The sequence below is a fragment of the Calonectris borealis genome, chromosome 19 (assembly GCF_964195595.1).
Source record: "Calonectris borealis chromosome 19, bCalBor7.hap1.2, whole genome shotgun sequence".
Taxonomy (NCBI): Eukaryota; Metazoa; Chordata; class Aves; order Procellariiformes; family Procellariidae; genus Calonectris; species Calonectris borealis.
The window spans coordinates 5,341,040-5,368,785 of NC_134330.1; the positions used below are offsets into that span (position 1 = coordinate 5,341,040).

Consider the following 27,746-nt stretch of genomic DNA (forward strand, 5'->3'; position numbering starts at 1 on the left):
TGCCCATTGTAGGAAGAACGAGACAACCCAGGTGGACATCAAAATAGTTTTATACAGATTACTGGATCTCAGTATACAGGTACAAAACAGAGGGCCCGGCCAAGGGCAGGGCCAGGCCTTGCCTCCCGCCGCCCCTGCCCGCTTCCAGGAGAAGGCGATTCAAGTCCCTTTTAAAAATGTACATTTGAAGGCACAGTGCACGGACCGACATGCTCCAGGGACAAGCACCCGCAGGGGACCAGCTCCTCGCCCGAAGCAGCATGGGTGCTCCTGCGGATGGACAGACGGACAGACAGACTGACAGCGAGGGAAAGCCGCTCCTGCCTTCCAAAAATGGGGACACACAGCCCCAGCGCTTACGCAGCTCCGAGCACGGAGCGAGAGCCAGACACCCCACCTGGTCCTGCTGCGTGGACAAGTCTCACACGTTTGCAAAACATCTCAAATCCACCCACCTTAAAAATATGCACCTACTCCAAGCTAAATGCACAACGCACTCTCAGAGGGAAAGGGCCAATTCCTAACGAGACTTACTGCTGGTGGGACAAAGCAAGGCAGCTCAGTCCGTTACCTGCTGCCAGAGCAAACAAAGCCCAAACAGAGCCCTAAGAGCCATCTGCAAACTCAACTTTAATATAAAACCCCAGCTGTGTCTCTTGTTAAAGCCCTCAGCAGCAGGAAAAGTTCGGAGCTTAGGCAGGGTTAACGCTATTGCGTGCTGGTCACTACCCATGGAAAAGGGGGACGGCCCAGGACCAAACCCCCTCCCCTGCTCAGCACGATGAGCTGGGAGCAGGCATAGGGATGTTCATGGCTCCTGCGGAACGGAGGCACCAAGAGCAGCTCTTTCACACCACAGGGACGCAGGACAGGAGCACGGGGAATGCTCAGCCTCATCTCCCTGTTCCCAGCACACCTCCCCAGCCAGAACATATCACGTGCTTTTTGCAATATAATTCCCTGTGGAAGAGGGAAGAAGCTATACTGGTGTCTAAGGGTTATCTTTGTCCCTCCAGATCGCTGCACAAAATCAGCATGCAGCTGCTGAGACACGAGCGTGGCAGCATGGCCATAGGCATGTGGTTCCGGAAGGGCATCTACCGCACGCAGCGGCGAGGAACAGCTCCTTCCCAAGGTGATGTGGCCCAGCAGCCTTCAAGGGGGAACCTGCTGCGCTGCTCCCCCAGAGGAGACCAGGCCAGAGCCCTGCAGAACAGACCCCGTCATACATTTGGGTGCAAACACCCCCCCACAGACACTACGTGCAGGCTTCATTAATGGACCTCCCCAGGCTGCTGGAGAACAGATCAGCTCAGGGAAAACTAGATGCCTAAGACATTGCTGTGCCAGGCTCCTGCACCCCCGAGCTCAGGTCAATGGGACAAGAATTAAAAAAGAAAGTAAGCAGCAAGAAAATAAGTGCCTATTCTAACCCCATCCTTCTGCCCAGAAAGCACAGGAAGGTCAGAGATGCATAAAGGCTTTGGAAACCAAACATTTCAGCCATTCTTCCCTTCTGGACACCCCTTGTATTCCCCACAAATCTAATGTGTCCTGGGGACGTACACTGCAGCTCCTCTTTCCAACTTCCTGCCAAGTGCTACAAAACAGAATTTGGCTGCTTTTCCCTCCTCTTTCAGCCGTTCAGCCCTTCCTCAGGCGTTGCACCCAGGCCCCCGCAGCAGCGGACACAACTGCAGACACACAAGCAGGTGGAGCTCTTGCCACGTACTTCAGGGATGCTGTAGTAGCAGAGCAGAGCCAAGCCCGCAGGCTAATTTGATGCCTACCACCACCAGAGCTTGATGAGAGGGTGTTCCCAAAGTGCTCTGATCACTAAATGGTATTAGGTGGACAATGGGAAATGGTGCAGCTTTTCTTCAAAATTTAAGACTGAAGTTGGGCCATGGATACTCCCATGACCTCTCCCTGCTGCTCCAGTAATGCTCAAATACAAAGCAGTGGTCAGCTTTCACTCTTTCCTCCTGAATAGTGGTGGACTTGAGCAAAACCGACCAGGAGGAGCCAGTAACTGATTGCTCTTCTACAGTATCCACCACAATCAGTTTATCCAATTGCTTAGAACAATCTTCAGTTGCTCTTTCGGACACCGTGCTTTGTAACGCTAACAGGAGACCCCAAAGGCCAAGTCTACTACACAAACGAGAAGCAACTGGGGGCGATGGGGATAAAGCTTCTTTCTTCCCCAGAAGTCAGGAACAGCAGTACCAACTCTGACAAAGTTGACTGAAGCTCTGACATTTGCTCCTTTCGCCAGCTCACTGGATCAACAATGGATGTCACCTCCCCCAGCTTTCAGGATGCCAAGTCACTGCCTGGAACTAGCAACACTTTAGAGGTGCTCCACAACCATTGCAGATCATAGAAGGCCACAGCATCTCGTGGTGGGGAAAAGCTCCAAGGGAGCAGCTGAGAACCAAGTACAGTCTTTTTCCGGGGGCTGCAGAATGCAGAATGTGGAGTCAAGTGAAGGATCTGGCTTCCCCCAAGTACAGAGTGGAAAACATGAACTCAAAACAGGTAGAGAAACTGCTTTGGAGTGTTGTAACTACAACCCCATGCAGATCTTGAGGCACTTCCCCACCATCTGCTCACTGTGGTGAGATGCTGGGGAAGTGCTACGAACTCTGCTGGCCACCCTGTTAAGTTGCCTTTCAAACAATGTCACGTGAACCTCCAGATCTTGACCCAAAAATGAAACAAGCCATGTCTTTAGCCCAAACACAGCCTCCAACACCCACTAATTTGCACGTACATAGGAACAGAGCAAATAGTAGAGGGAAGTTGGGAGCTGCCACCCACAGCTCTGGAGGGACACATCCTGCAAGCTAATGTTTCAAAACTGAACCACAGGGATGGCCCCCTGCCACCGGGTCTGGTCCATGGCAACCTCCTTTCCTGCCCCGGAGGTGTCAGTGTTTGCTGGAGTACAATGTTTCTTCTTCAGTGTCCGTTTCATCCTGGAATTCATGGCTCAGGAGGGACTTTTTTGAGCCGGTGGACATCATGCGGATTTCGTCCTCATAATCGTCGTGGTGCTGCCGGAGGCGGTGGAAGCCATCCTTGTGTCTGTTGGACTTAATTGAGCAGACACACCAGATGATACAGGCCGTGAGGACCAGAGCAGACATACTTGCACCTACCAGAAAGAAGACATTAAAGTTAATGCCACGTTCCCCCACCCCCGAGACTCATAGGCTTGCCGCTAACCCTCTTCCCTTGTACAGTCACGACGACTTTCCTCACTTCACTGTGACTCTGCTCCTTCCTCCTAGGCCACAGAAAACATGCCATGCCAGAGAGCTGCTCCCAGAGCGGCACTGCACTAGCTTTGTTTTCTGTGCTCGCAATCTAGGATAGCATCGCTGAGCTCCTCTGCAGACCACTGGGTATAAACTCTCGCCTCCCCAGCAGCTGCCACCTCGACAAAAAAAATCTCTTAATGCTTACCTGGTGCCAGACCACTCAAAAGAAACCTTGGGGAAGAAGCAAGATCTCCTAGGTCCCAGCTCTACGCACAAACAAGCTCTCCCCATTCCAGGCATCTCAGAGTCCATTCTGGACCCTTCAGACCCCTGCAACACTCTCCACTTCCTCCCTCCCTCCCATCTGCCAGCCCAGCATCACCAGGTCCAAGGGTTGTTGGACCAGTTTGCAAGGACAAGCATGTGTTCAGAAGGGAAAGCAGGAGATGGCTTAAGTCCACAGGCTACTTTTCCAGTTCAGTGAAGAGTCGAGTCATTGTCAGCATGAACCGGCACGGAAAGCAAAGCTCAAAGCTTTGATCAAAAGTGTCACTTTACCTGCAACAGTTACAACCAGCTCCCTTGGCAGACCAAATATCCTGTTTTCCGTGTCAAATACAATTAACACCGAGCTGGGTGCGTCATGACGAACAAAGACCTGCAGAAAGATAGGAGAGCTCAGACTGTCTCAAAGCTTGCACCTCCGTTAGGTGTCCAGACAAGAGAGGTACTTGCTGACCAGGGCAGGACCAGGCAGATGCCAAAGACAAGTGCAATGGAAAGAAAAGCTTCTGCCCAAACCAACCCTGCTGTGCTGGGAAATTCTTCTCCATCCATTGTATCAAGGCAGAAAAGAGGTACCCTGGGCATATAATCAGCAGCTAAACACAACCAAGGAGGCAGAGCCCAAATAGGGGATGCCTTTATATGACAGGGAGCAGGGGGAAGATCTCCGATACAGACATTCACATACCTTGACATGTTTCTGCTGGTACCCGTCGGCTATCGCATTGATGTTATGCAAACCTGGAGCCAACAGCACATGGAAATAGCCACCTTCTTTAGTATAGACCCTCAAACCTTCATTAAGAACAATGGTAGCTTTAGAAATTGCCTTGCCACTCTTGTCTTGGACAAACCCATGGACTCCCTTATGAACCTGAAATAAAGCATTTCAAACACTTCACGTTCAGATCCAAGCGTATGGCACATTTGTAACTAAAATAGGATCTAATCCTCCCCTCAAAACACAGCCCATTCTCCACCCCTGACCCTCATAATAAATAAAAGTGGACAATACTGCGAGGACTGCTCAGCCCACCATGAGGCAAAACAGCAGAGATGTTTAACTCTCATGTCAACACATTTCCTGGTCACTGGCTGCCCCTGTTCAATCCATTCCTCATGCAGTCTAAATGTTGACTATTTGTAATTATATAGGACCAATAAAAACACAAAGACCCTCCACACTGCTCTCTTCCTCTCCCCCTCCCCACCCGGCCCACCACCTTCACTCCTTGCCAGAATGAGCTCCCACAGACTGCGGCTCACCTCCACGAGCATGCTAAGGAGAGATTTCCTGTGGTCTGCCCACAGGACGGGAAGCTGCCCTGCGCTCGGGAAGTAACAGCAGCTGGTATAAACAGTGATCTCAGGGCAATGACCAAACGTGACGCTGAAATCCTGCAAAAACCAAAACCACAGTTACAACAAAATAGGTGGTATTTAAAAAGCTTTGCAAAGTGCAGCTGGAGGTGGAGAAGTTTCGCCCAGGCATCGGAACGAATATGCTTTTTAATGCTTGTTTAGCAGAGATGGAAAGCCTTGTGCCGTGATGAAGTACCTTCATACTTCCCAAGTGACTGTGCCATTCAGAGCCACGGATCACACCGCCAGGAATATTCTCATCTGTGAGGGCAAGAACACAGCTGTCAGACAGATCTGCTCCTAGCAGAGTCTAGCACAAGCTGACGGGGGTTAAAGGATTCAACCAAACATACCTGACTTATTTGGACAGCCTGGCTGGCCCAAATGCATCAGCGGATGGTTGTTTGCATACAGAGATGCCAAATGCTTCAGTGTTTCTTTGTTCTCCACTACAAAGAGAAAAGTGAGACTTTGAGAGTGCAACTCCTATTCACTGGAGCGGCAGATTCCCATTCTAACCCCATGATCCTGTATTAAACAGTGACACACATTGTTTCAGGGCCATTCTAGATCTCCTGTAACACCAAGGGGTGGTATCAAAAGCAGGCTTTATACTGGCTTTGGCAGAGGAAAGGTTGAAATACTGTTGTAGGAATGGAAATGGTAAGTGTTCTCATCCCTAGCTGAATCCTGTGAGATTTTATAGCTTTACTTAACAGACTGTCAACTCCACATACAAAGGGCTGAACACAAAAGGAGGCTACAGAACACCACCAGCACAAGAAGCTCTTACACCGTGTGGTCACGTGAACTTCTGCAGAGACAGCCCGAGGGTAACTCTGCGTGCAAGCTCCTGGAGGAGTCAGTCATACCTGTCTGCACTGGCTTATCATACGGGTAAGTGACAAGCAGAGATCCTCCGTCTAGCGCAACAGAGAGGCTGAAATCCTGCTTCAGTATCAAGTTCTCTATGATGGCTTTGGTCTCAGGCTCTCGTGTCCCCGAGTACCGGGAGTAATTGCCTGTAAATCAGAACAACAAATAGAAAAGGGAATTGACAACAGTCTCCTCTGCTGTTTGAGAGGCCAGCAGAAGCACATTATTTATTTATGTCTGAAATTAAGTCTGCTGCATATATTAAAAGGTATTTGTTAGATCTCAGCTGATGCTGAGATCTAACATACCTGACATCAAGCAAAGCACCTAGTCCACACTACCTATGGGGGGAATTCACCTGCAAAGCTAAACAAATGTGACACATCACTATTTCCCCAAGCTATTTACTTTTGTGATGCACAGGGTACTTCGTGTGTGTTTGCTCTCCTCAGTGTCACTGAACTGACATTTTCTTAAGAAAGCATTTGGGATGCTGCCAGCCAAACCTGGCCAGAGAGAACACTCCGTCCCCAGGAAGGGTGGGCATAGCCCTGATACAGCTATGGATACAGCAGGCAGTTACGTGGAAGCCAGAAAAGCATGAAAATGGAGACTGTTTCCAGGGAGCGTGAATAGAGGGCATTTTTTTCAGACATGGGGGGTTGAAAAAAAATCAATTAACAGGAAAAATACATTAGGTGTTGTCCAACCTCTGGACTATTCCTAAAGAACTCTGCTTTGTCTTTTCCTTGCAAATAAGGGCCTGCAAATTACCATCTGTAAGGGGGATCCAAGCTTTGGAAGCTTCCCAGCAGCTGTGCTGCCGGGGCTCCAGGGCAGGAGCTGTTCTCTTTACAGGCAGACCCTGTAACCAAATGACTACACCCAACCACAGAGCAGCTAGCAGGAGACTTCTACAGCAGCCTGCATTTCTACAGGGACGCTACACAACACTGTGCTTTACTTGTGAAGTCTGTGTCCAGATCTCTGCCATGAGCATTAGTCTGGCCTATCTTCGATGTGCAGCCTCTCTCCTGCGCTATCTCACGTCCGTCTGGATTCAGGGAAGGCACAATCACAATCCGTGTTCGGTCAATCAGCTGAACAAAAGGAGGAGAAACAGTACATAAAGTGCAATTAGTAGGATTCATTCTCTGTATATCTCATTTGTCTGGATCTCATCCTAGGAACTGCTGCTTACCCCAGCAGAGGTTCCCCCTGCCCTCATGGATTTCACAACACCTCCCCATTATGTGTGGGGTTGCTGCAACCCACAAGCCACTGTTAACAAGACAAATCTCTCCCAGTGAGCACTGTCTTCTGGAGGGCTCCAAGATGGTCCCTCGCATTGGCTTCTCACCTTTGTAACAGCAGCGTTCTTCTTGTAGTTCATGCAAAGAAATTCTGCCAGTGCCAGGAGCAGCTCTGTACCAACGGGAGCGTTTCCATGAATACCGGCAACAAAGCGGATCTTTGGCTCTTCAGGCTCGGACTGGTTGGGCTTGTTGGAGATTTCGAGGGACCAGATCTGACGGAACTCGACGCTCTGACCCAAACTGCCAAGAGATGAGAAACCAGAGCGTCAGCTCAGGAAGAGAGCCGCAGCCCTAGCCTGGCCTTATGGAGAAATCCCAGGGTGGAAAGGAACTGCTGCCTACCTCCATGAGGGGGCTGCAGAGACACGCGACACACAAAACACAACCACATCATGAGAGATTGGCAGCAGCATTGAACCAAATTCACTATGAACATCAGTTTGAACACAAGCATCTGTGTAAGAATGTATCCAGGTCCAGATGGACAGGATGCCCAATGCTCCAGATATCTCTATATAGCCTATAACATCACCATAAATATGGAACTGCTAAATGCCTCTGTGCTTCCAATGTTGGTTGCTTTTTTTTTTTCCTTCAGAGCAGGATACATCTGGACATCAAAGTAATTTATAAAGCACCTGGTTTAGAGGACAAATGCAGGCCTGTTTCCAGTAATGCAGAAGAAGTTGCTACAGTCATGCCATTAAGTTAGCAAACCGAATGCAAGCAAAGCAGGGAACACAATCGGGGCTGATGCAACTGGACGGACAATAGAGGCTACAGATCAGAAAAGCAGCCTTGGCACCAGCGGGGAAAGCACATGAGCATGTTGTGCCTGGTAACAACAAGCAAATGAGGTCCTGGGACAAAGAGATTTGTGCTTTCTAAAGCTGACAGAGGGTAAGCGCTACAAGTCACAAAGGAAAGCAGAGCACAGCAGACAGCTGGTCTCTTGCAGGAGGGCAGAAACCTTGGCTCAGGGCAAGCTAACTCAAACATGTCTCGTGCTATTGAATTAAAATCTGAAGGCAGACAATCAAAAAAGGCCATGTGAGATTTGTAAGTCAAATTTGATCACTTTTGCTGGGGACTCTTTAGCAGGGTGGATGTCAGAAAGGATTTGGAAAACAGGGGAAATAAAGACCATGGAACAGAGATACTTGCAGAAGCCTGGGATATCAAGGCTGGGAATATCGCCAGTCCCAGGCACCCCTGGGGAACCGACAGCACCCCAGGTTTAAGTCAGTAAAATGATGTCTCAGGAAAAAGCACATGGATGCATCTGTGAGTCCCTGCAGCCAGTGCTCTGCCACCATGCCCTTACACGCGGGGCTCCCTCGAAGGCAGGGACCACAGGGAAGGGGAGGGACGAGCTCCCCATCTCTGCACTGCGTTCATGGCTCGTCATTTCACTACTTCCCTACCAGAGGCTGCTGCTCAGGGAGGAGCTGAGCACTGCTGCTTTGAGTTTTCACCTGGTGAGATTTGTGATCTGCGGGTAGTTCAGATAGAGGCCTCGGAGGAACTCAGAGAGGTCCTTGTAAGGGCGGTATCGATAAGGAGAGACATCCCCCGAGGCGGCAAGCAGGAGGCGCTCCAGGCCATTCTCAGCAGAGAGGTCTTTGATTAGGGTCTCAAACTCTTTCTCGTTGGGGTCGCTGGTGTCTGGGGTGTTCAAGACCGGCACCTTCCCCTCCTCCACTTTGATGTCTGTCCGTGAAAGAGTGAAGTTGACTTGCACCCCACCTTTGCTGCCAACTTCCACCGTCTTAGTGACTGGATCATACCTACCCAGGGAAAAGAAGGCACAAGGAAATGTCAGGGGTTCAAGACCTCACACAACAAGCCACCCCCCTTCCTGACTAGACACTCACATGGGACTGCTACTGCTCCCCAGCCAAAGGTGAGAAGCATAAAAACAAAGAGCAAGAACACTTCAAAGGGACATGGGAATGGCAGGAAGACAGGGAGCAGCTCAGGGCCCAACATGGCACTGAGCTGCTTTTGGCTCAGGTGTTGCAGGGTTACGTGGCAGACTGGCAGGACAAGAAGTCAGGCTGCTTTAACCCAAAGGTTTTGGCAGCTGTTGAAGTGATGAAGTCATTTCTGTGGGCAGCTGCCTGCAAGAGAATTTCCCCTAAAGACACTAAGTTATCAACTCCTTTCCCACACCACCTCCGAACAAGGGAAGGTTTGGATTGTACACCGGCACCAGGTGAGCAGTCTTTGACATGAGGGTAGCATCACATTGCTAACTCTGCACAGGCCAGAGGGCAGGAGAAACACCATGCCTACATCTGCTGTAGGCAGAGGCGATAGGACTACTCCCGGCTGGGAAGTCAGTCGTGCAGCTGTTTGCTCCTTGTGCCATGGCTCGCTCACCCTCGGGCAGATGCTGTGATTTTGTACGTCCCCTGGACCAAGAGGCGCCAGTAGTCTCCATCCTTGTAGGTGGTCACTGGGTGGCTGATGTCGGCAACGCTGATGGTGGCGTTGAGAATGCCCCTTCCGTCCATAGCATCCAGCACAAATCCCCAGACGCCGCGGTGAACCTGAGCACAGACCCGGAGCCCTGCTGAGCGCCAGCCCTTGCTCTGCCTCCCGCCCCACACATCACTGTGGGATCACTGACACCCAGACCCCACCAGCTCCCAGCCCCGGAGGTTCAGCATTCCCAGAGGAGCAACATGTTCCAAAAGGGTTCAGGTTAGACTCGCCAGCAGCTGGCGTGGACAAAGATCACCTGATGAGTAAAATTGTTTGGCTCAGGGTGCCACCACAGCAGTCTTTGCTCCACACCTTTGTTTGCATGCCCCAGGTGCGCAGCGCTACCACCAGCCCCGACTCAGATGGGAACAGCACATAAAGGCCACTCCAGCCTAGGGAAAACCAAGGTAGTGGTGAATAAAAAGCCCACACCTGCATCACCTGGCTGCTGTTTCCATACAGGTTTTTGGTATGTTGAGAAGGAAAGGGAGAGAAGTCGAGGCATGTTCTGATGGGGATGATGTCTGTGGAGCAGGTACCCAATATGGCCAGGAAGCAGCACTTGCTTCAGCCTGCAGATTAGCCTGTTCATTCTGGCACATCTAATGCAAACCCCAGAGGCAGCTCACAAAATTGCCTGGGGTCAAAGTGTCTCACCTGTTTCATGAACTGGAGGAGAGATCGGCGGTTCTGCTCCCAGTACTTTGGCAGCTCCTCAGCTTTTGGGTATTTCACGCAGCCCAACTCAATGGTCACTTCAAAGCAGTTCGTGTGTAAGTAATTCCAGTCTTGCATCCCACCTACAACAGGAATGTAAAAAACATTTTGACACGGTCTCCCGAAGGCAATTGTACTACAGCTCAAAAAAAAAAAAAAAAAAAAAAAATCGGATAGTAGAGAAAGATGAAGTACAAACTACAGCACGCATTTTATAGCTGAAGAGCGAAGGCTTTTACACAGGGCAAGATTCAAGCTTCAAAGGGATGCCAAAATAGCAGACAAATAACATCCTTCTTGTAAATACCTTTCATGGTAATATACTGCTGTAAAATTTTATGAAACTATTTTGCTAATAGCCAGAAAAACTACACTATAAATTCCTTCCCTCAGGTATAACTTTATCTGGGTACCTTATTTAAGAAGTTATAAAAGAAACCCGAGTCCCAGTAATCTGGGCTGACCAATGCAGAGTTTGTGAATGATCAGATTAAATTCTTTAAGCTGCACATGCATTAACTTGGAGGCAAACAGTGCAAGAGATTTAAGGTGTACTTTACCTGGAACGTTGTACCACTGAGCCCCGTTAGTGATGCCATGTGGGAAGTACTCGGTGGGGTACATATCCTTACAAGGGCTTCCCTGATACATCTTTCTGTTTTCCTAAAAAACAAGATGCAACATGTGAAGCTGAGTCTCTCCACTCTACAGCCACTGGCACTTTTGCTCTAACACTAGTCACACACTTGGGATTACCGAACACAGGTTCACGCAGGCACGTGTTTGTACGGCTGCAGCACAGGCGGCACCCACACCCAGCCACAACCCACAGACATCCCTGCTCTCCTCCCGGCCCGTGTTTTCAGCATTTTCTACCACCCTTCAGCGCATATGGCCCCCGTGCCTGCACAGAGCGCTCCTCCTACAGTGCCTGCAGACAGAATGTGCTGGGCATCCGCTCATGGAACGCGAGCCAGCCGCAGGACCCTTCCGCTGCGCCTGCAACACCAGGCGCCCGGTACCTGCGCCCTCCTCTACCAGCCGCTCAGGAGATTCCCGACAGCATCAGGAGTTAACCCAGCAGGATGTGCCTGTTCTCCCGTTAGAGCTTTACCTTGGAGTAGGAAAGAGCCAGCTGCTGAAACACAGCATCGTCTGGGGATTTACTGTATATGGCTATTCCTTGTTCATCATCATCAAAGGGGTAATTAACCACCAGAGAACCTGTGGGGGAAACAAGCTTTGACTCGTACTTGCACGCTTTCCAAGTGATCCCTCAGCCTAATAGGGAAGTTTTATTTTTCTCCAAAGAGTGCCAAGTCTTCTGTTTCTCAAGACTTGGCATTAAACAAAGCATTAAGCCCAGTGGCTAGAAGAGACAACAAAAGCACAGGAATAGGTAAGACCACACCCAGTTGGGAAGGTGAACCCAAGCCACGACTCAAAGGTTTGGCTCTTACATGCAGGAGAGATGAGCACAACCTTGTAACAATCGCTTTCACAGAGGACAGAAAGCAAGGGGAGGAATTTCCTAGAACATGCATAGTGCCCTTGGCCCAACTGCTGTAGTTTTTCAGCCTTCTGGAGTTTATTGCAAGCACTGTCAGATTATAACATCTTTGGCTTACCGAAGCTTTCCCTAAGCAAGTTGTGCTAATAGCACTGTCGAACCCCAGACACCACCGCTGCTGGAGAGCTGCCAGCTCCCTCATACCCACACACGGTACTTCTGCACTACAAAATTAAACATGCTAGCACAAAGCAACCACCTGCAAGTTACCACAGCTACAAGCCAGCAGACAAACTGTCTAGGGAATAAGCTGTAATACAGAGACTTAATTTAGATCACTCCAAAAAGATAATTAAATTACAGCAAATTTCATAGTTCCGCCATGCAATTCAAGGCAGGGAACCCTCAGGATTACATCTTGTTCCCTTCATTTTATAAATACTACAAAGCCTCCAACAGCCACAGCGCTGTATCACATTCCCAGACCCAGCTGCTGAGCAGCTGCTGACACGAGTCCATTCCCACCTCCCAACAGGCAATGAGCTAGCTACTCCCCAATGCATGTGCTCCTTTCAGAGAAGTGGTTGTGATCCTCCCAGCAGCCTCTTCAACTCCCTACAAATACCCTTGGGGACATGGCTTTCACCCTCTCTTTCCAGCTTCTGATCCATCTTCCAGCAGCATGAACAAAAGGTTTGGTTTACTCTTTCTTTGCGTAGGCCCCTTGGAAATGGCCTTACCTCTGCTGCAGGAACCTGGCTGCCTTCGCTCCTGCCATTTCACAGCAAGGCCAAGGGCAGAGAACCCTCCGCAAGAGCTCCTCAGTTCATGCCTAGAACACCACGGAGGTAGCCCTGCCACCTGCCTTGAACCTCAGTGCAAAGGAAGGAGCTCGGTTTGGCTGCCATACCTCCGTGCAGGTTTGCTGAGAGCACAAACGGGTAAGTCTTTAACCAGGTCATGACAGCGAGAGTTTCTGGCTGCGGAGGGTCTGCCACATGGAAGAACTGATCTGGGAAGTTCCGGTTCAGGTCGTAGTTGTTGCTGTTGTTTCTGCCAACGGTACCTCCTCTGTCTCCTGAAAATTAAACACAGGTTCAAGTTTGCACCCTATGCAAGTTCCCACTTCAGTGCAGAGGCTTCATCCTCCTAACTACAGAGCTTACAACTATCAATTAATGGAAGACAGCAGAGAGCACAACAGGGCTGGCTTCCTACACCCCAGAGTGAGGGAACACCCCCGCTCTCCTTCAGCGACAGGCCTGCTCTGTGCACGGAGGTGTCCGAGGGCCCTTTCAGCGGGTGTTTGCACACCAAACCAGACCACAGCTAGCAGAAAGGCAGCGAACCATGAACAATCCCAGCAGCCAGATGTCACGACTGCAGAAACCTCAGAGCTCACCTTCTCAAACCAGCCGGACGAGTTCTTTGTTAAACCCAAGCAGAGCTCTGCTTCCAGAAAATCGTTCTGGACAGACTTTGTTCTGCCAATCTGCAAGAGCCACGCAGTTTTAAGGACTTCCCTGAAGGATGTTTTTGCCAATTTCAATACCACGATAAAAGTCTATATTATCCTTGGACAAGTGCTCTGCAGACAGCCTGGCTCCCACATCACATGTTACTGAGAGCATGGACCAAAGCACAGCAAGTATGAGCTGTGTCAAAGGAATGTCTTTTTTTAAAATAAGCGTTGGGATGGCCACAAACCATAAGAGGACCCGAACAGGGGCAGCATATAGCACTGCTGAAGCATAGGAGCTCTCTCCAACAGCTTCAAGCATCAATCAACTGCCCACATCCTGCATTGCGGGGTCCGCCCACTCATCCCACCACACGCAGCGAGTCCCTTCCCCGCCTCCCTGTGCGGAGAGCGCTTCTGCTTTAGCAAGGCTTCCAGATTTCTCAGAGAGGTACCATGAACCCAAAGGCTTATTCTCAGAGCTAGAAACAGACAGCACTACCTTCCTGGGACTTCTCATAGCCATCAGGGTTCATGGACGGCATGATGTGGATCCGTGTGCTCTGGACCAAGTCAGTCACTTCAGGATCTGTGCCGAAGTTCTTGCAGAGGTACTCGATGAGGTTCAGGAGAAGCTCTCGCCCCACAACTTCATTCCCATGCATGTTACCGATATACTTGAACTCCGGCTCACCTGCATACACATGGCCACACCAAAGAGACAATTATAACCACTACACTAAAGCTTGGAGACATCTCACCACCCTGAGCATTGTTCTCTCAGGCCTTTCTGCAGGGCTGGAGGGCGTTTACCTAAAATTTACCCTTCTGCTCCCACAACACCAGAAAGGACAAACATTGTTTCAAGGAAGCCCCTTGGTCCTTCTGTCCCCAGAGCAACATGACCAGCGTAGATGTCCCCAGCAAAGCTCTTTAACACACTAGTGCCACTCACTGCACCTGGCCTTTTTAGAAGGGACACTGCAAGGAGCAGCTCAGTTTCTCTTCAGACAGGTGCCAGCTCTACTCTCCTTTTTGCTCTGCCCACAGCCTCCCAATGCAAAGGGTCTGTCACTTGCATTTGTGCCTCGCTAAAAAGGATTTCCCACGTTACCTGCTTCATGGATGCCAGGGTTGTCTGAGATCTCCATTACATAGAGCTCCCGCAGCTCCACCGACTTGCCCACAGAGTAGAGTCGGGTTATGTTGGGGTACTCGCTGGCGTACCGCCGCAGGAAGATCTCCATGTCTGAAAAGTGATGGTGGCGGAAGTCCACAGGTTGGACAGGTTGATGGAGAGGAGTTGGGCTTGGGGCCTCTGCCTGCACAGGGGTGGGGGTGATGGTAGAGACAGGAGCAGGCGTTGTGAACTGCGTGACGTTAAGAGCTAGTGGCATTACAGTTGGCTGCAAGGAGAAATCCACTTCTGTTGCATCTCCCTCCTTCACCTCGATATTCTCTCTGGTCACTGGTGCGTAACTGTGAAAAAAACAGCTGACTTCAGCAAGGAGACTCTGCAGAACAGAGGCCAAAACCCCCTGCAGCCTCTCCACCACTCCAGCCTACTCCTCCCAGCCCAAACGCACTGGCATGTTAACGACTATGTGAGAAATTCATCAGCGAACAAGCTGACGGGACTCATCCCACCGCCACCAGACCAAACTACACTGCTGTCCTTGCTGTGTCACAGAGGCACGAGTTCCTGTTTACAAACTCACCAGGGAAGAAGCCACAGGCATATCACAGGGCTAGCCTGGGGGCGAGCTACGCATTTACACCCAGATTTGAGACAACACAAACTCTTACTGGGGTGACCCTACTCCACTTTCTCCCTTTGCCCAGAAAGTAAGATGCAGGTTGATACAAGCAACCAAACAAAGGTGACAGAAATGCTGTGCACCCAACAGCACCCCGCTGCAGCGGGGCATGGGGTGAACAAACACAGCTGCAGCTCTAAGCTGGAGTCCTTTACTCCTGCAGCTTCCAGCCAAGGCTCTTAAAAACACAACAAGATGCTTTGGTGGAAGAAATCAAGTGAAGGAACATAAGCAGTTGGCAGTGTGGATGCAGGCTGCCACAGAGACATTACCCCAATACAACTGCGGTCACGTTGTAGGTCCCAGGCACAAGCAGTCGGTGGTAATCGCCACATTTGCCCGCTGTGATGTTATGAGCAATACCGGCAACAGCAATGGTTGCGTTCTCCAGGCCAGCTCCAGTGACTGCATCCCTGACAAAGCCTTTAACACCGATGTGAACCTGAGGAAAACAACGCAAGAGCCTGGCTGAAGACAGACAGCATCAGGGGAACCGTGTCCTCCCCCAGCAATACCCCCCTGCCCTTCCCCAAATGCAGCAGAGCAGGACAGCTGCCAGGCAAAGGCACACAAGGGCTCATGATTCAGACAGTGGGGCCAGGTGGCAAGGGCAGGAATTCCAGCATGCACTGGGAAGGCACCAAGATCTCAGAACTGATTCTCCCTAACAAATCCTCTATTTCATTGACATGGGCACACAATATGAACATAGCAGGGTTACAGGCCATACCGAGGGACAAAATGCAGCTGCCTCCCCTCCTAGCCTAAACTGTCACCTACTCAACACATACATGGGCATCTGGAGACAGCCTGGCAGAGGACACTGCAAGGCAAGGTCCCAGCAGTGTTCGTGATTTTCAACATCACTGGAGGTTCATGGCACTGAGGCCACAGGGGTACTCTGCATTACTTAGTGAGAACTGCACTGATCGGTCCCTCTGTTTAACACTGAACCCCACGAGGCCCCTCTGAGCTGAGCTCTGCTATCGTGGAGGATGTGGGAACTGTGGCAGAACCACAGAGATACACAGCAGCTTTGTAGCCACCGACCTCTGCACAGCAACTGCAGCAGCTGTGTTACCACACGCAGAAAACAAAGCCACAAGAGCAACTGAACACGGTGCTTTCAGCCCACCACGGACACGCGGGTTTCACAGATGCTGCCCCCGCGCCCCATCCCAGCCCGCACTACCTTCTCAATGAAAGCAAGGAGAGAGTCCCGGTTGTTCTCCCACTCCTGCTGAAGCTCGGAGGTCGGCGGATATTTGCAGCAGGATAGCTCCAACGTGATCTCAAAGCAGTTGGCCCACACGTAGTTGTAATCCTGCATCCCACCTAAGAAAATGAGGCAGAGACATGTCCCACAAGCACAGACAACCCGCCACGGGATGCACATTTTTCCCTGTCCTTCAGCCCCCCACGGCATCTCACCACGATGCTGTCCTAGCTCCAGAGTGACAACCTAAGGAGAAAAGTCAGATCAGATCATGGTGAGAGCCTGTGCTGGGGAAGACTGAGCTCTGTTTCTCCCAGTAAGCGGCACACTGGGCCATTCAAATCAGCCACAGACAGTTCAAAGATGACAGTCCCTTCAGTCTCACTGCTCTGCCAGCTGAACTCAGCAGCACAGCACCTGGAAATTCACGTGGGTTCATTTCACTGTGAAGACATTTTCCAGACACTGCAAATCCTGGAGGCACACCGGAGTTTGAACATTGCCGCTGCCGAGTCCTTCGCTATGCGCTCCAAGCCACCTTTAGATTTGTGAGGTTTTCCTGCAAGAGACGTTACTCTACCCAAAATGAGCTTCAGGCCTCTGATACAAAAGAACACACCAGACTATCAACCTGGGAGGTGGCAGCTCGAATCTGCATGTCGAAAGTTTCAAGGACCACACAGCTGTTCTCCCAAAAAAATCTCAGCAAAACTCTAGACGAGACAAGGGCAATGCTTCCCCTCCTCTACTTCCTCAGGCTGCTCTCTTCCTTCAATTCCTTATCTGAAGGTCTCCATTTCCTTGATATTTAGAGCAGCCCTAGCAGAAAGTCTGACAAGATCTGACATGGTGACAGCATGCAGTGAACTGCAGCAAGTTCACCTTCAGGAAACTCTCCTCTTGATCTGAGAGGGCACCTCCCTCACTGCTGAGGACTCCTTTGACCCACAACAGCCAGGTCCTGCAAGAGGAGAACAGGACACAGACTTGTCCACCTAGGAAACTCCAACTGGGAAACTTGTTCTTTTCCCTGAGCTCTGCAGCCAAGTCACCAGCCTCCTCCCATATTTCCTCTTTAAGGCAGCAGTCTCAATTAATTTAAGGATGTTGCAGCACCTGGGGACAGCTTGCTAGCTTAGTGTTAAACCAGCCAGGCCTCCATGAGCACCAGAAAACTGGAGTGCACAGAGCTGTTTCCCAGTATTAAGCTCATCTTGCTATTCTTCCCCTTCAGAGAAACCACGGGCGCTGCTACGAAACAAAAAGGTCACCTTGTTCCAGCAAGTGTCCTGACCCAATTTGCTGAAGTTTACATCCAACCCTCAGAAAGCAAACTTGTTTCTCAAGCAGGAATGAATCGTGTACCAGCAGGACTTGAGGTCTGCAGGTATCAACACTCATGACCTGGAGCTCAGACTTCAGCATGCTGCTGAAGACTGCAAATGTTCAGCCCTCTAACAATTCATGGGAGTCTTCAATAGTAAAAAGGACATTCCAAAACCACCACAAGTCTGTGAAACAGGTTTCAGAGTCACCCTGACAAACCCCACCACATGACTGTAGCCAGATGTCATGGCCACATGAGAGGATCATTCCCACCACCACCAGCAAATCGGGCAGTTGTGTCAGTATAGAAAACACACCACGCTAAGTTTTATGCATACTGATGATATCTTCTGGGTTACACAACCTTATACAGTTACAATCCAGGCAGACTGGTATGCCACGGCCTTGGCCGCCACTGCCCGGACGGCTCCATCCCAACCTGCAGAGCAGCGCCTGGGACCACTCAGCCCAGAGACCTCCACACACCGACTGAACAACGCCCACCGGTGTCAGCTGGACACAGGGGACCAGGCAATGGGTCTCTTCTGGATGAGTTGAGGAAATCAAACTGGCTCTCAGAAGCCTATCTGTCATGGAACAGCCATACATTTGCTCCGCAGGAGGCAGATGGAAACTTCAGGAGGAAGGAAAGCAGAAGACAGCCTGTGGCATGTGTCATGGCACCAGCGTGCAGCACCCCAGCAGGCAAGTCTGTAAGAAATGCATACTTTGTACTCACATCCTTTGCTTTGCCCACCAAAGTGCTCCTTAGTGCTATGCTAATAAACCTCACTTGCTTTGTCTGAGCAGTCTCCTAATCATTCACAAGCGAGGGACCCTGCGGGGTGCTGGCCAATTAACCGGCCAGAATGGATCAATACCACGATGCAAATGCACTACCTGGCATTTGCAGAGGCTGTGTTAATGCACGGCCAGGAAAAGCTATCAGCAGCACTTGACCAAGTAGAGGAGTCTTGTAATAAATGCGGTGGCTGTGAGCATTCACTGTCCCAAAGGTCAGGGACCGCTGCTCTGAATTCAACAGCCCCACCGCACTCGGGTAGCGGAGAGATGGACTGACGGCACAAAGTCGGATTCAGCAGAACAGACCCTGGGAAGGTATGTGGGACGGTACCACATCAAAGACGTCCCAGTTCCTGTCAATTCTTCCGGGAGCCTGCTGCTAAGGGAACACGAAGCTTTTATTTTAACAAATCAAATGTCACTTGCAGCCAGAAGGAGAGCATTGCAGCTTGTGCACGGGCTGAGATCAAAACAGGAAAGAGACTTTTCTGTCCAGCACAAGGGGCCAAAAAGTGTTTGAGGACTTTAAAACTCTCAAACTCGGTTCCAGAGGTTAGAGGAACAAGGCTTGCGAATCTGATGCATACTCAATTCTATTCAGCTCCTGTTACCAGGTTCAGAAAAGTAACCCACAGCGGGCTGCTCTCTCGCCAGTAAACACCATGCAGAATGAAACAATTTGCCAGCCTATAACCATCTGTTCATAGCGGGACGCTAATGCATTTGAAAACATCCATACATAAACCAGAGCCATTATGAAGCATATTTAGTGCTTCATCTGCCATTCAAGCAAATTTAGGACAGATGCTCACCCATAATAGAGCAGCAATGGACTAAATTAGAGCTTGCTACATCAATTTTGGTAAAACTGTCTCTTCGAGAAAGTAGTCCATTGCATGCTTGAAAATTTGGATTTTATCTGCTGCACATATTTGGCCTTCACATGGCCCCATTGCAGATCAGGAGAGTTATTTTTACAGCATATGGAATTACGTATTTTTCCATATACCATCTGCACAGCCTCTCCTGGCTATGCAGAAGATCTGGAGGTGTAGAGAGAGGCCTGCACACAGCCTACCATTAGCAGAGCGCTACATTCAAGGAGCACAGCAGAAAAAGCACACCCAAGGCAGAGGACTGTCAGACTACAGCGCTTCTACTCTACCTATCTGTTTGGGTAACATCTGGGATAACTTGCTGGATTTACTCTAACATTTTTTAATCACAGGGTGTCTTTTAGCCCACACTGCATAAAGCGTCAGCCTCCCAATAAAGCACCATGCCTATTTTACATGCAAAAGTGAGCAGCTTACAGTCACAGCAAGTCAGTCCCTGACTGGCAATAGGTCACAAAAACGCTCAGAACAAACCTCTCTCCTGCTCTGTCCCGCTCCTTGAGCATCACGACTGCACTTCAGGCAAGGATCCCAGACCTCTCGCAGCACAAGCGCTGCAGAGTTCACTCTGACAAGCATGCCTCCGCTCCCTGCCAAACTCCAACCAGGCAGGCAAGCAGGAGAATGCAGCTCCTGAGTGAAGCCTGGGGATCCAGATACCATAAATACACCACGTGCCCGGAGAAGCCTTCCAGGCCAGCCAGGAAGGACTCTCTTTTCAAACTGCACTATGAAGAAACCTCCCTAGCTCCAGCTCTCGCTGGAGCGGACATTAGGAGATGAGAGACCTGCAACTAAATCAAAGCAGAGAAATGGTCCTGTCTGTTCTGCAGAGAGAGCAGACGGCACAAAGCAAGCTAGAGACGCGATTAAATACATGGCACAAGTTGCTTACCGTGTGGACAGAACCGCCTGTGTCATAGCATGAGACCGGGTGAGCACCAGCGGCAGCACCAAACAGGCAGAGGAATGTTTTAGTCCATTAGTCCGAAATCATTAAAACTCAGAGGAGGTGAGGTTTCAGCCTCCAACTCCAGCAGCTGCATCACACAGTCCAGAGCAGCACAGCCCTGCAGCCTTCCCGGGGCCCTCTCAAAGAGGAGGGCAGAGTCTTCTCAAGAGCTGCACCACCACAGCACTGCCCAGCAGTTCATGTTAGATGTGAAAAGAGGCATCAGACCCTCGAACCATCAAGCCAATACTTTTCTCAAGAAGAAAGAAAAATCTGCAATAAGAATTTTATGAAAACACAAACACGTAAGGGCAGCTAATTGTGCATATCCGAGAAAGACATGGCTGAAAACTTCTACCAGAGCTCACGCTGTGCAACCGCCTTCTGCCGTGCCCAGGAAACAGAGGCCACCACAATGATGCCATGAGCACCCACTCTTCTCAGCACTCATTTTAATTGCTCTGAGTTTGATGCCACTAAAAGCTGTTCGGAAGCTCACTGTGCCTAGTAACCACAGTCAAACAACCTAGTAAGCACACACGTAACCTAAATCCACTTTCAACCTGAGAAGTGCCTTTCGATAGACACCAGAAACACCTCAAACACTTGGACATCAGAGAGTCAAACTAGCAAGGAAAATAACTTTAGGAAGGGACTGAAAATAACAACAAGACCTTCCAAGGCTGCGCACAAAATACCCTACTGAACATTATGGTGAATTCAGTTTCTGAATTGGGTTCTTTACAAAATAAAGGCAAGCACGTCCTTCCCACAGATAAGACTTAAACAGTTTCTTAACCGCTTTCCAAGCATCACCTGGACCATACACCAGCCCAAACTCGCATGTATTTTCTTGATCTGAATCAGCCACTCAGTAGTTAAAACCCCAAGAGGTTAAAAAGGAAGGAAGAGTGAGAGCATGTACAACAGAGATAGCCTCTAAAAAGTGCCCCAGTCACAGACGTGCTTATCTATAGCAGCTGGAATGCAGAAGCCAAATTCAGCCATCTGGCCGAGAGCCATCTTTCTCTGTGCACACTTGACCTTAACAATTACTCCAATGGTTTGTACTTGCCACCTTAGTTTGACACACAGAAGAGGTTGTTTGCAAACTCAAATGAAAGTTAATGGGGTCTGGCACCGGCATAAACCTGAACTGGTAACTCCGGGACAATGAATCCCGTAGCAGTTGGCTTTCCAGCATGTTTGATTTCACATAATAAAATGTGGCAGGAAAATTTCCACCTGTTGAGACATTATGTTCTCATTTCTTTGTTTTTCCTGGCTTTAGTTCACTTGGAGCCTGCAGTCTCTCCTGGCACAACCTGATCCACAGGCCACAAGCGCGTGCCCCGCACCGTTCACAGAACCGTGTGCGCTGGTTATCTCTAGAGCTCAGCCCAGGAAGCTCCCGCGGGGTACTGGGATTTCCCCAGCCTCATTTTACCACACATTTAAATTCTGCAATCACTGGGAAAGGCCTCCTGATCCGAGAACGAGCCTCAGCAGTCCTTGGCACAGAGCTGAGCGAGTCAGATGACTCAATACAGCCACCGTGGTGGTTTTGCTGCTTCTGTCACACGCTGCATACAACTGACTCCCCTTTGCCTGCTCTTCATCCACCACTAAAAATAAATGTTAACACCTCAAACCCCAAAAGGACACAGTAACTTCACACAACATCAAATTACACGTGTACTGGCCTCTGTGGTATCTGTTACTTCACCCGTGCTCTTCCCTGGATCTCAGCTCCTGCGGGTTACACTTTACGTGAACTCCTCAGTCTGGGAGGTGCTCCAAGGGCTGCCATCACCCTCCACGTGTGCATCTTCAACAGCAACGAGAGGTAAATTACCACTTAGGGGAGAAACGCACAGGTCTGCCAACCTCAGCAATGCTCTATTCTGAGAATTAGTGTCAGTGCACCCTCCCTGTAATCTCTGCCCATGAATCGCCTACAGCCATCAGCGCTGAGCCCGAGATTGTGGCTTGTCACAGCGGAAGGGTTTGTTTCCACAGAGGCTGGAGGCTGTTGGACCAAGTATAAACCACAGCGATGGCAGCACGGAGCAAACTGGTCTTCAGTTCACACCTTGCCATTTGCTGCGAAATGAAAGTAGGTGAAACCTCTGCTCTGCTCGCTGACAAGGCAAAGACAGCCCGAAAGGCTCGCACACCGGTGCCACAGCCACCAGCCAGGTGTCTCGCATCCTAGCAGGAGGATGAAGAAGTTAACGCTGCAGCGAAAAATGCTGCTCGCTGGGGGCAGGGGAACCCAGGCTCAAAGCTCTGGAACCACCCTCCCTTCAGAGCACACCCATCCCGCTTCATTACAAGGGCAGAAAACGTTAGAGCTGCAGCTAACAAACCTCCCAACTGAGATGTTTGCCGATAACGACTGCCACCAGAACAAGGCAGCACAGATCATCCAGGATATCCTGTTCCCTCGTAAGCAAATTCACCAGATTACACAAACCTTCCTCTTGCTGGACTTTTCACAGCAGCAGAGCGAACCTTGAGCCAGCAAACACCAGGGCTGGTGTGCTTGATAGGGTGGAGGGAAGGGGACAGCTGCTAGAGAAAGCGGTAAAACCGCATCTTATTTGAACACGACATCTTATTTGACCAGTGAAATCCTGAGGAATGATTCAGCCACTACTGAAATCAAGACTTCCTCTTCCAGCAGAGGTGAGGTGTTAAGGCCCAATCCCTCTCCCTCCTTCCCAAGCAAGGTGGATGCAGGGTTAAGATAGGAGTCCGCTCTGAAGCCCATGTTTTGGAAACACACCGTCTTATTAGAATTTGTTAAGCTGTAAGCTCTGAAGGATAAACAACATTTGATGTCACTGCTTGCTCAGCACTCCTGCCATCATCCCTCAGCCCTAACGTGAGGGAACGCAGAGCAGGCCAGACGCAGCAAAGCAACGCAACTTCCTCGGATCATTTATGCAAGGTTTTTGTTGTGTCCTCACCACAGAAGTTTCTGCACTGTCTGGCGAGGCCATGGTTGTACAACATCCGCCGAGGGGGCACAGCAGTGGTGTAACTTCTTCTAATGACACGGCCAAGATTTCTCTCCCCAACAGCCCACAGAGCATCTTGTCACATAAACTGTCCTTTAAATCCTATTTTCAGCAAAACCAACACACACAGAGCAGTTCACAGCATGGTTGAGCCACGCCAGCCACCTCCACACAAGCAGAGTGGTGGCACCAGGAGGTAATTTGCTTATATTCAGATCACCTCCCAGTGCAGCTGCCTAATGGAGGGAACAGGAGCTCTCCTAGAAGCCCCAGCAGACCAAATTTCAGATCACTTCTAGATCCCATCGCCCTGGTGGACACGAACAGGCCGTGCTGGTTGTCACCCTCTGCACAGGTCTAACAGCAGAGCAGTTCATAGAAAAGCTCCTTACCCCACTTCCAGCGAGAGCAGGTAGGTTAGCTCAGACCACGCGTTTAAATCATTTTACGTAGTTTTACAGCAGGCTATTATATAATCATTTACAAAATTACAAGTTTGGAGGTTAAAAAAAACTCACAGAATGCTGGCATTGGTTTAATACCTTTAACAATAGTCTCCTCTGTCTTGTATCAAAATTTAGTAACCACCTGGAGACCTAACGACAGTTCATTTGGCAAATGAAGCCTCCCACATGCAGGATAACTCTCCAGCACCTAACAGGGTCAGGAAGAACCCTCCAGTTTGCTGTGATCTATTCCCTACAAACATCTCCCCAGCTGTGATTCATCAAGCACTTACTGGTGTGCCTGTGATGCCACTTCTCTTCATTTCAAGCTGCTAGAACACATTCAAAGCTAAAAATATCACTTCATCCACTGTCCTTTCCTCTGTGATAATCATCACTGGTTTGGATGTCACTTCTCAGTGGGAACAAGAAACTATTTCTATGAGACGCTCTGTTACATGAACTAGCAGAGTTAGAGCGATTCACCAGCACAGCTTACCTTCTACATCATACCACTGGGCACCGTTTGTGATACCATCTTGGAAGGTCTCTCCCTCCTCGCCAGGGCAATTGGGTTTGCCAGTTCTCATTATGGGGTGATGCGATGCGTAAGCTTTTGCCAAATATTTGAACACTTCGTCATCAGCTGATTTACTGTAGATTCCTGTAGGCTTATGTGTGGGAGAGTCATCATAGGGATAGCTTGCAACCACCGAGCCACCATGAAGATTGCCAGAGAGGAGAAACCTGGGTTTGGGAAGGAGGAAAAGAAGGAAAAAAAAAAAGAAAAAGTCATACTGGAAAAATTTCAACAGGAAGCCGGCTACAGCCGCCCAACCAGTTATCCTGCTGCCTTCCCACCCAAACCGTGTTCTCAGGAGCCTCCAAACTCTATTTGGGATCCATGAAGCAAACCGTCCCCACGGTACGAGCTGCCCAGCAGTAACGCTGCTTTGGAAGAGGAAGCGATCAGACCCTGCTCCATCAGCCCTGTGTGGGGAGAACTCCTGTGGAGCTGCAGCTGCACCAAGGTTAACAGATTAACAGATATGCACTCGTCCAACACCGAGTCGGCTGCTGTTGGACAAAAAGATACACTGTCCTGGGAGACGTATCCCCTCGTATTAATGCCAGCCTCCAACACAGCCAGCAGGATTGTCAGGGGTCTGAACAGTGTCCAAGTGGGAGCACGTTGGGGAAGTCAGCAGATTTTTGCAATAAACCAACTCTCAGGACTGGTTTATTCAATCCCCTAACTGACACCTGGCATTAGTGGAGATGAAACAAGTTTCTTGCTTCAGCCTAAGACAGAGTCCTCAAACTCCTTGTCAGAAAAGCAGTGCCCTGCGTGTAAAGCAATGTACATGGCCCTTCGTCAAGCTTCGAGCAACGTGTGTACAACAGAACTGACTTGCATAAATAAAATCTGGATATGTGACAGAGCTGTTAAAATCCCAGATCAGAAAATATAATACAGCGTGCCCTATATCATACTTTAATTTGATCACAGGCAGCATAAGCATTTCAATGAATCCCAAAGGTAATTGTCTCTGCTCTTCCTCTTTCCATCAAACAGAACTGGAAAAAGAGCTCTCCTCCTCATTCGGTCAAATGGGATTTAGTTTCTGAGCAGAGGTAACGTGACCAATACCCTTTGCCTTGCTTAAAATAGCGCACGCGAATTGCATTACACCCACTATCTCTTTTTTTAATCAAACAGTTCTGTTTACCCATTCATTTTTCTATCAGCGGTTATGTTAGTCTAACAATTGTACCAGCATTAAGTGGTGCTGCCAGGCAGAGGGATGCACAAAGCACCACGTTCTTCCTCTTTCACCCTGGCTTACGTGTAAATCCCACCTCAAACACTTGCAAAAAAAAAAAAAAAAAAAAAAAAGCCCAAAGTATTTTCAAAATTATATTAAGAACATGCATGAGTTTCCCTAGTAACTAAGTCTGGAGGGATTTTGGTGCAAACTGATGCATCAGAGCTGTCCTAAAGGATCCTTAGGACAAGCAAATTACTGGTGCAGTTCATGAAACTCCTCTAGAGCGATATTCCCCATGGGCACCACCACCCACCAAGTTTTAGTAAAGACAGGGAACAAAATTTGCTTGGAAGAACTAAAACTGAGCAAACATTATATGATGCTGAACACGGTGCATCTTCGTTGGGTCCAGCCAACAGCCCTATAGAGCACCATGGCCATCAGCCATCCCTGTCCGTTTCTCTCTCCATCCCCGTTTTGGGACGAGGGCCACAGTTTGTTTCAGCGCGTTGCTTGTATCCGATCAGACTTTGCATTCTGGATTTCTCTGCACAACTTCACATGGTTGGTTGCCCTGACCTTAGTGGTTTGGACCTTCCACAGTTTTCTAAAGAAGAACACACAGCAAATGAAGAGACAGTGCCCAGCCTGGCCACTGCACTTTCCGGCACTGCCCAGGGCCCCAAACCAGAGCTGGGCTTCATGTCTCCCCCCCTGGGCTGCCCCGCTGAGGGCACAGCAGCTTCTCACCATTCACCCCCTTGGTTCAGGTGAGAGCCTAACGGGTCAGCGTGCGCGCTTAAGGCTCGGTCCTGCATGCTTCGATAGGACAGACAGGGAAGAGGGCCACAGGAGCGGGGCCTGTCTTTGGAAACGTTACTGCAGAGCATTATTGCTAAATCCAGGGAATTTTCCATGAAACACGAAGATGGGGGGAAGCCCTGTTCAACACAACTCTCTGTTAACATGTTTGTACACAGACCAGTTATACACTTAACCCTGAATATTTTAAGCATCCGACAGCTCATGGTGAAAGCGTTATCGGTCCCAAGAGCAAGGCCTACAGACAAGCTCAGGACAAGAAGTTTCCAGCTGCGGGCTCTTGGAGAAGGGAGACACGCAGATGGCCACGGAAGCCGGGAGTGCCTGGGTGCATGCAGGGTGTGGGCTGTGCCCAGCGGAGCCAGCGTGGCTCCTCAGCAAGTGCACGGCAGACCGCAGCCACCGAACCGCTCTCCCGCACTCGCTGGCCAGCATGCGGGTGAGCCCAGTCACTGGGTGCAGGATTGTCCCTGGCTGCCAAAACGGGCCAACCCAGCGCAGGAGGCAGGCTGGGGAGAAACAGGTGGGAAATGGCTTCCCCCCCCCCCTCCCCAAGCCCTGCTAGGAAGCACTGGGAAAGGCTGAAAGCGAGCTGAAGTCCCCAGGGAGCTGAGCCGAGGGTCTCCCTTTCCTCGGAGCGGGGTGCCGGGAGCGCGGGGCCGGCCGTGCCGCGGAGGGGGGAACGGGGCGGGGGCCGGGCCGGGCCGCACTCACTTGTTGCGGCGCATCCAGGCGATGAGGGCTCGCACCTCGGGCACGGGGTCCAGGTCGGGCTCGGCGGCCCCGAACTGGTCGGGGAAGCTGCGGTTGAGGTCGCGGCCGCGGCTGTTCTCCCGGCCGCCCTCCGCGCCGCCGCCGCAGTCGCCCTCGTGGGCGCGCTCGAAGCCGTCGGGGTTGAGGCTGGGCAGCAGGTAGAGGTCGGTGGTGTTGAGCAGGCGGCCGATGCGCGCCTCGCCGCCGGCCCAGCCCCGCACCAGCTCCTGGGCCAGGCGGAGCAGCAGCGGCCGCGCCAGCGGCTCGTCCCCGTGCATGTTCCCCACCAGCTTCACCTGCGGCCGGCCGGGCAGGGCCGCGCCGCCGGGCTCCTCGTCGGCCCGCTCCGGTCCCAGCCCCGCCGTCAGGCGCAGCACCCACAGCGGCCGCCCCTCCACGGAGTCGCCGATGCTGAAGAGCCGCGCCAGGCCCGGGGGGGCCGCGGCCGCCAGCGCCCGCAGCGCCTCGCCCAGCTCGGCCGAGTGCAGGTACCGCAGCGCCTCGTCGGGCGCCGCCGCCGCCTCCGCTTTCTTGATGTGGGCGGCGCGGGCCGGGCCCAGCAGCAGCGCGCAGAAGAGCGGGAGCAGCAGCCCCCACCGCGGGCCGAGCCCCCGCGCCGCGCTCGCCATGGCCCCGCCGCACGC

General features: G+C 50.8%; 1 protein-coding gene across 1 annotated transcript; it reads right to left on the bottom strand.

Annotated features, from left to right (window-relative positions):
- Positions 1–32: 32 nt before the first annotated feature.
- CPD (carboxypeptidase D) lies at positions 33–27,746 on the bottom strand. The gene is made up of 21 exons (XM_075168618.1): positions 27,064–27,746; positions 24,258–24,505; positions 16,288–16,430; positions 15,368–15,537; positions 14,393–14,757; positions 13,781–13,972; positions 12,730–12,897; positions 11,424–11,533; positions 10,870–10,972; positions 10,250–10,392; positions 9,488–9,657; positions 8,581–8,892; positions 7,150–7,345; positions 6,754–6,889; positions 5,786–5,935; positions 5,267–5,362; positions 5,110–5,174; positions 4,818–4,949; positions 4,240–4,425; positions 3,825–3,924; positions 33–3,160 (listed from the first exon to the last, which is right to left on the bottom strand). Exons 1-21 carry the CDS (start codon positions 27,729–27,731, stop codon positions 2,934–2,936), a joined length of 4,080 nt encoding a protein of 1,359 aa, XP_075024719.1. The 5' UTR covers positions 27,732–27,746; the 3' UTR covers positions 33–2,933.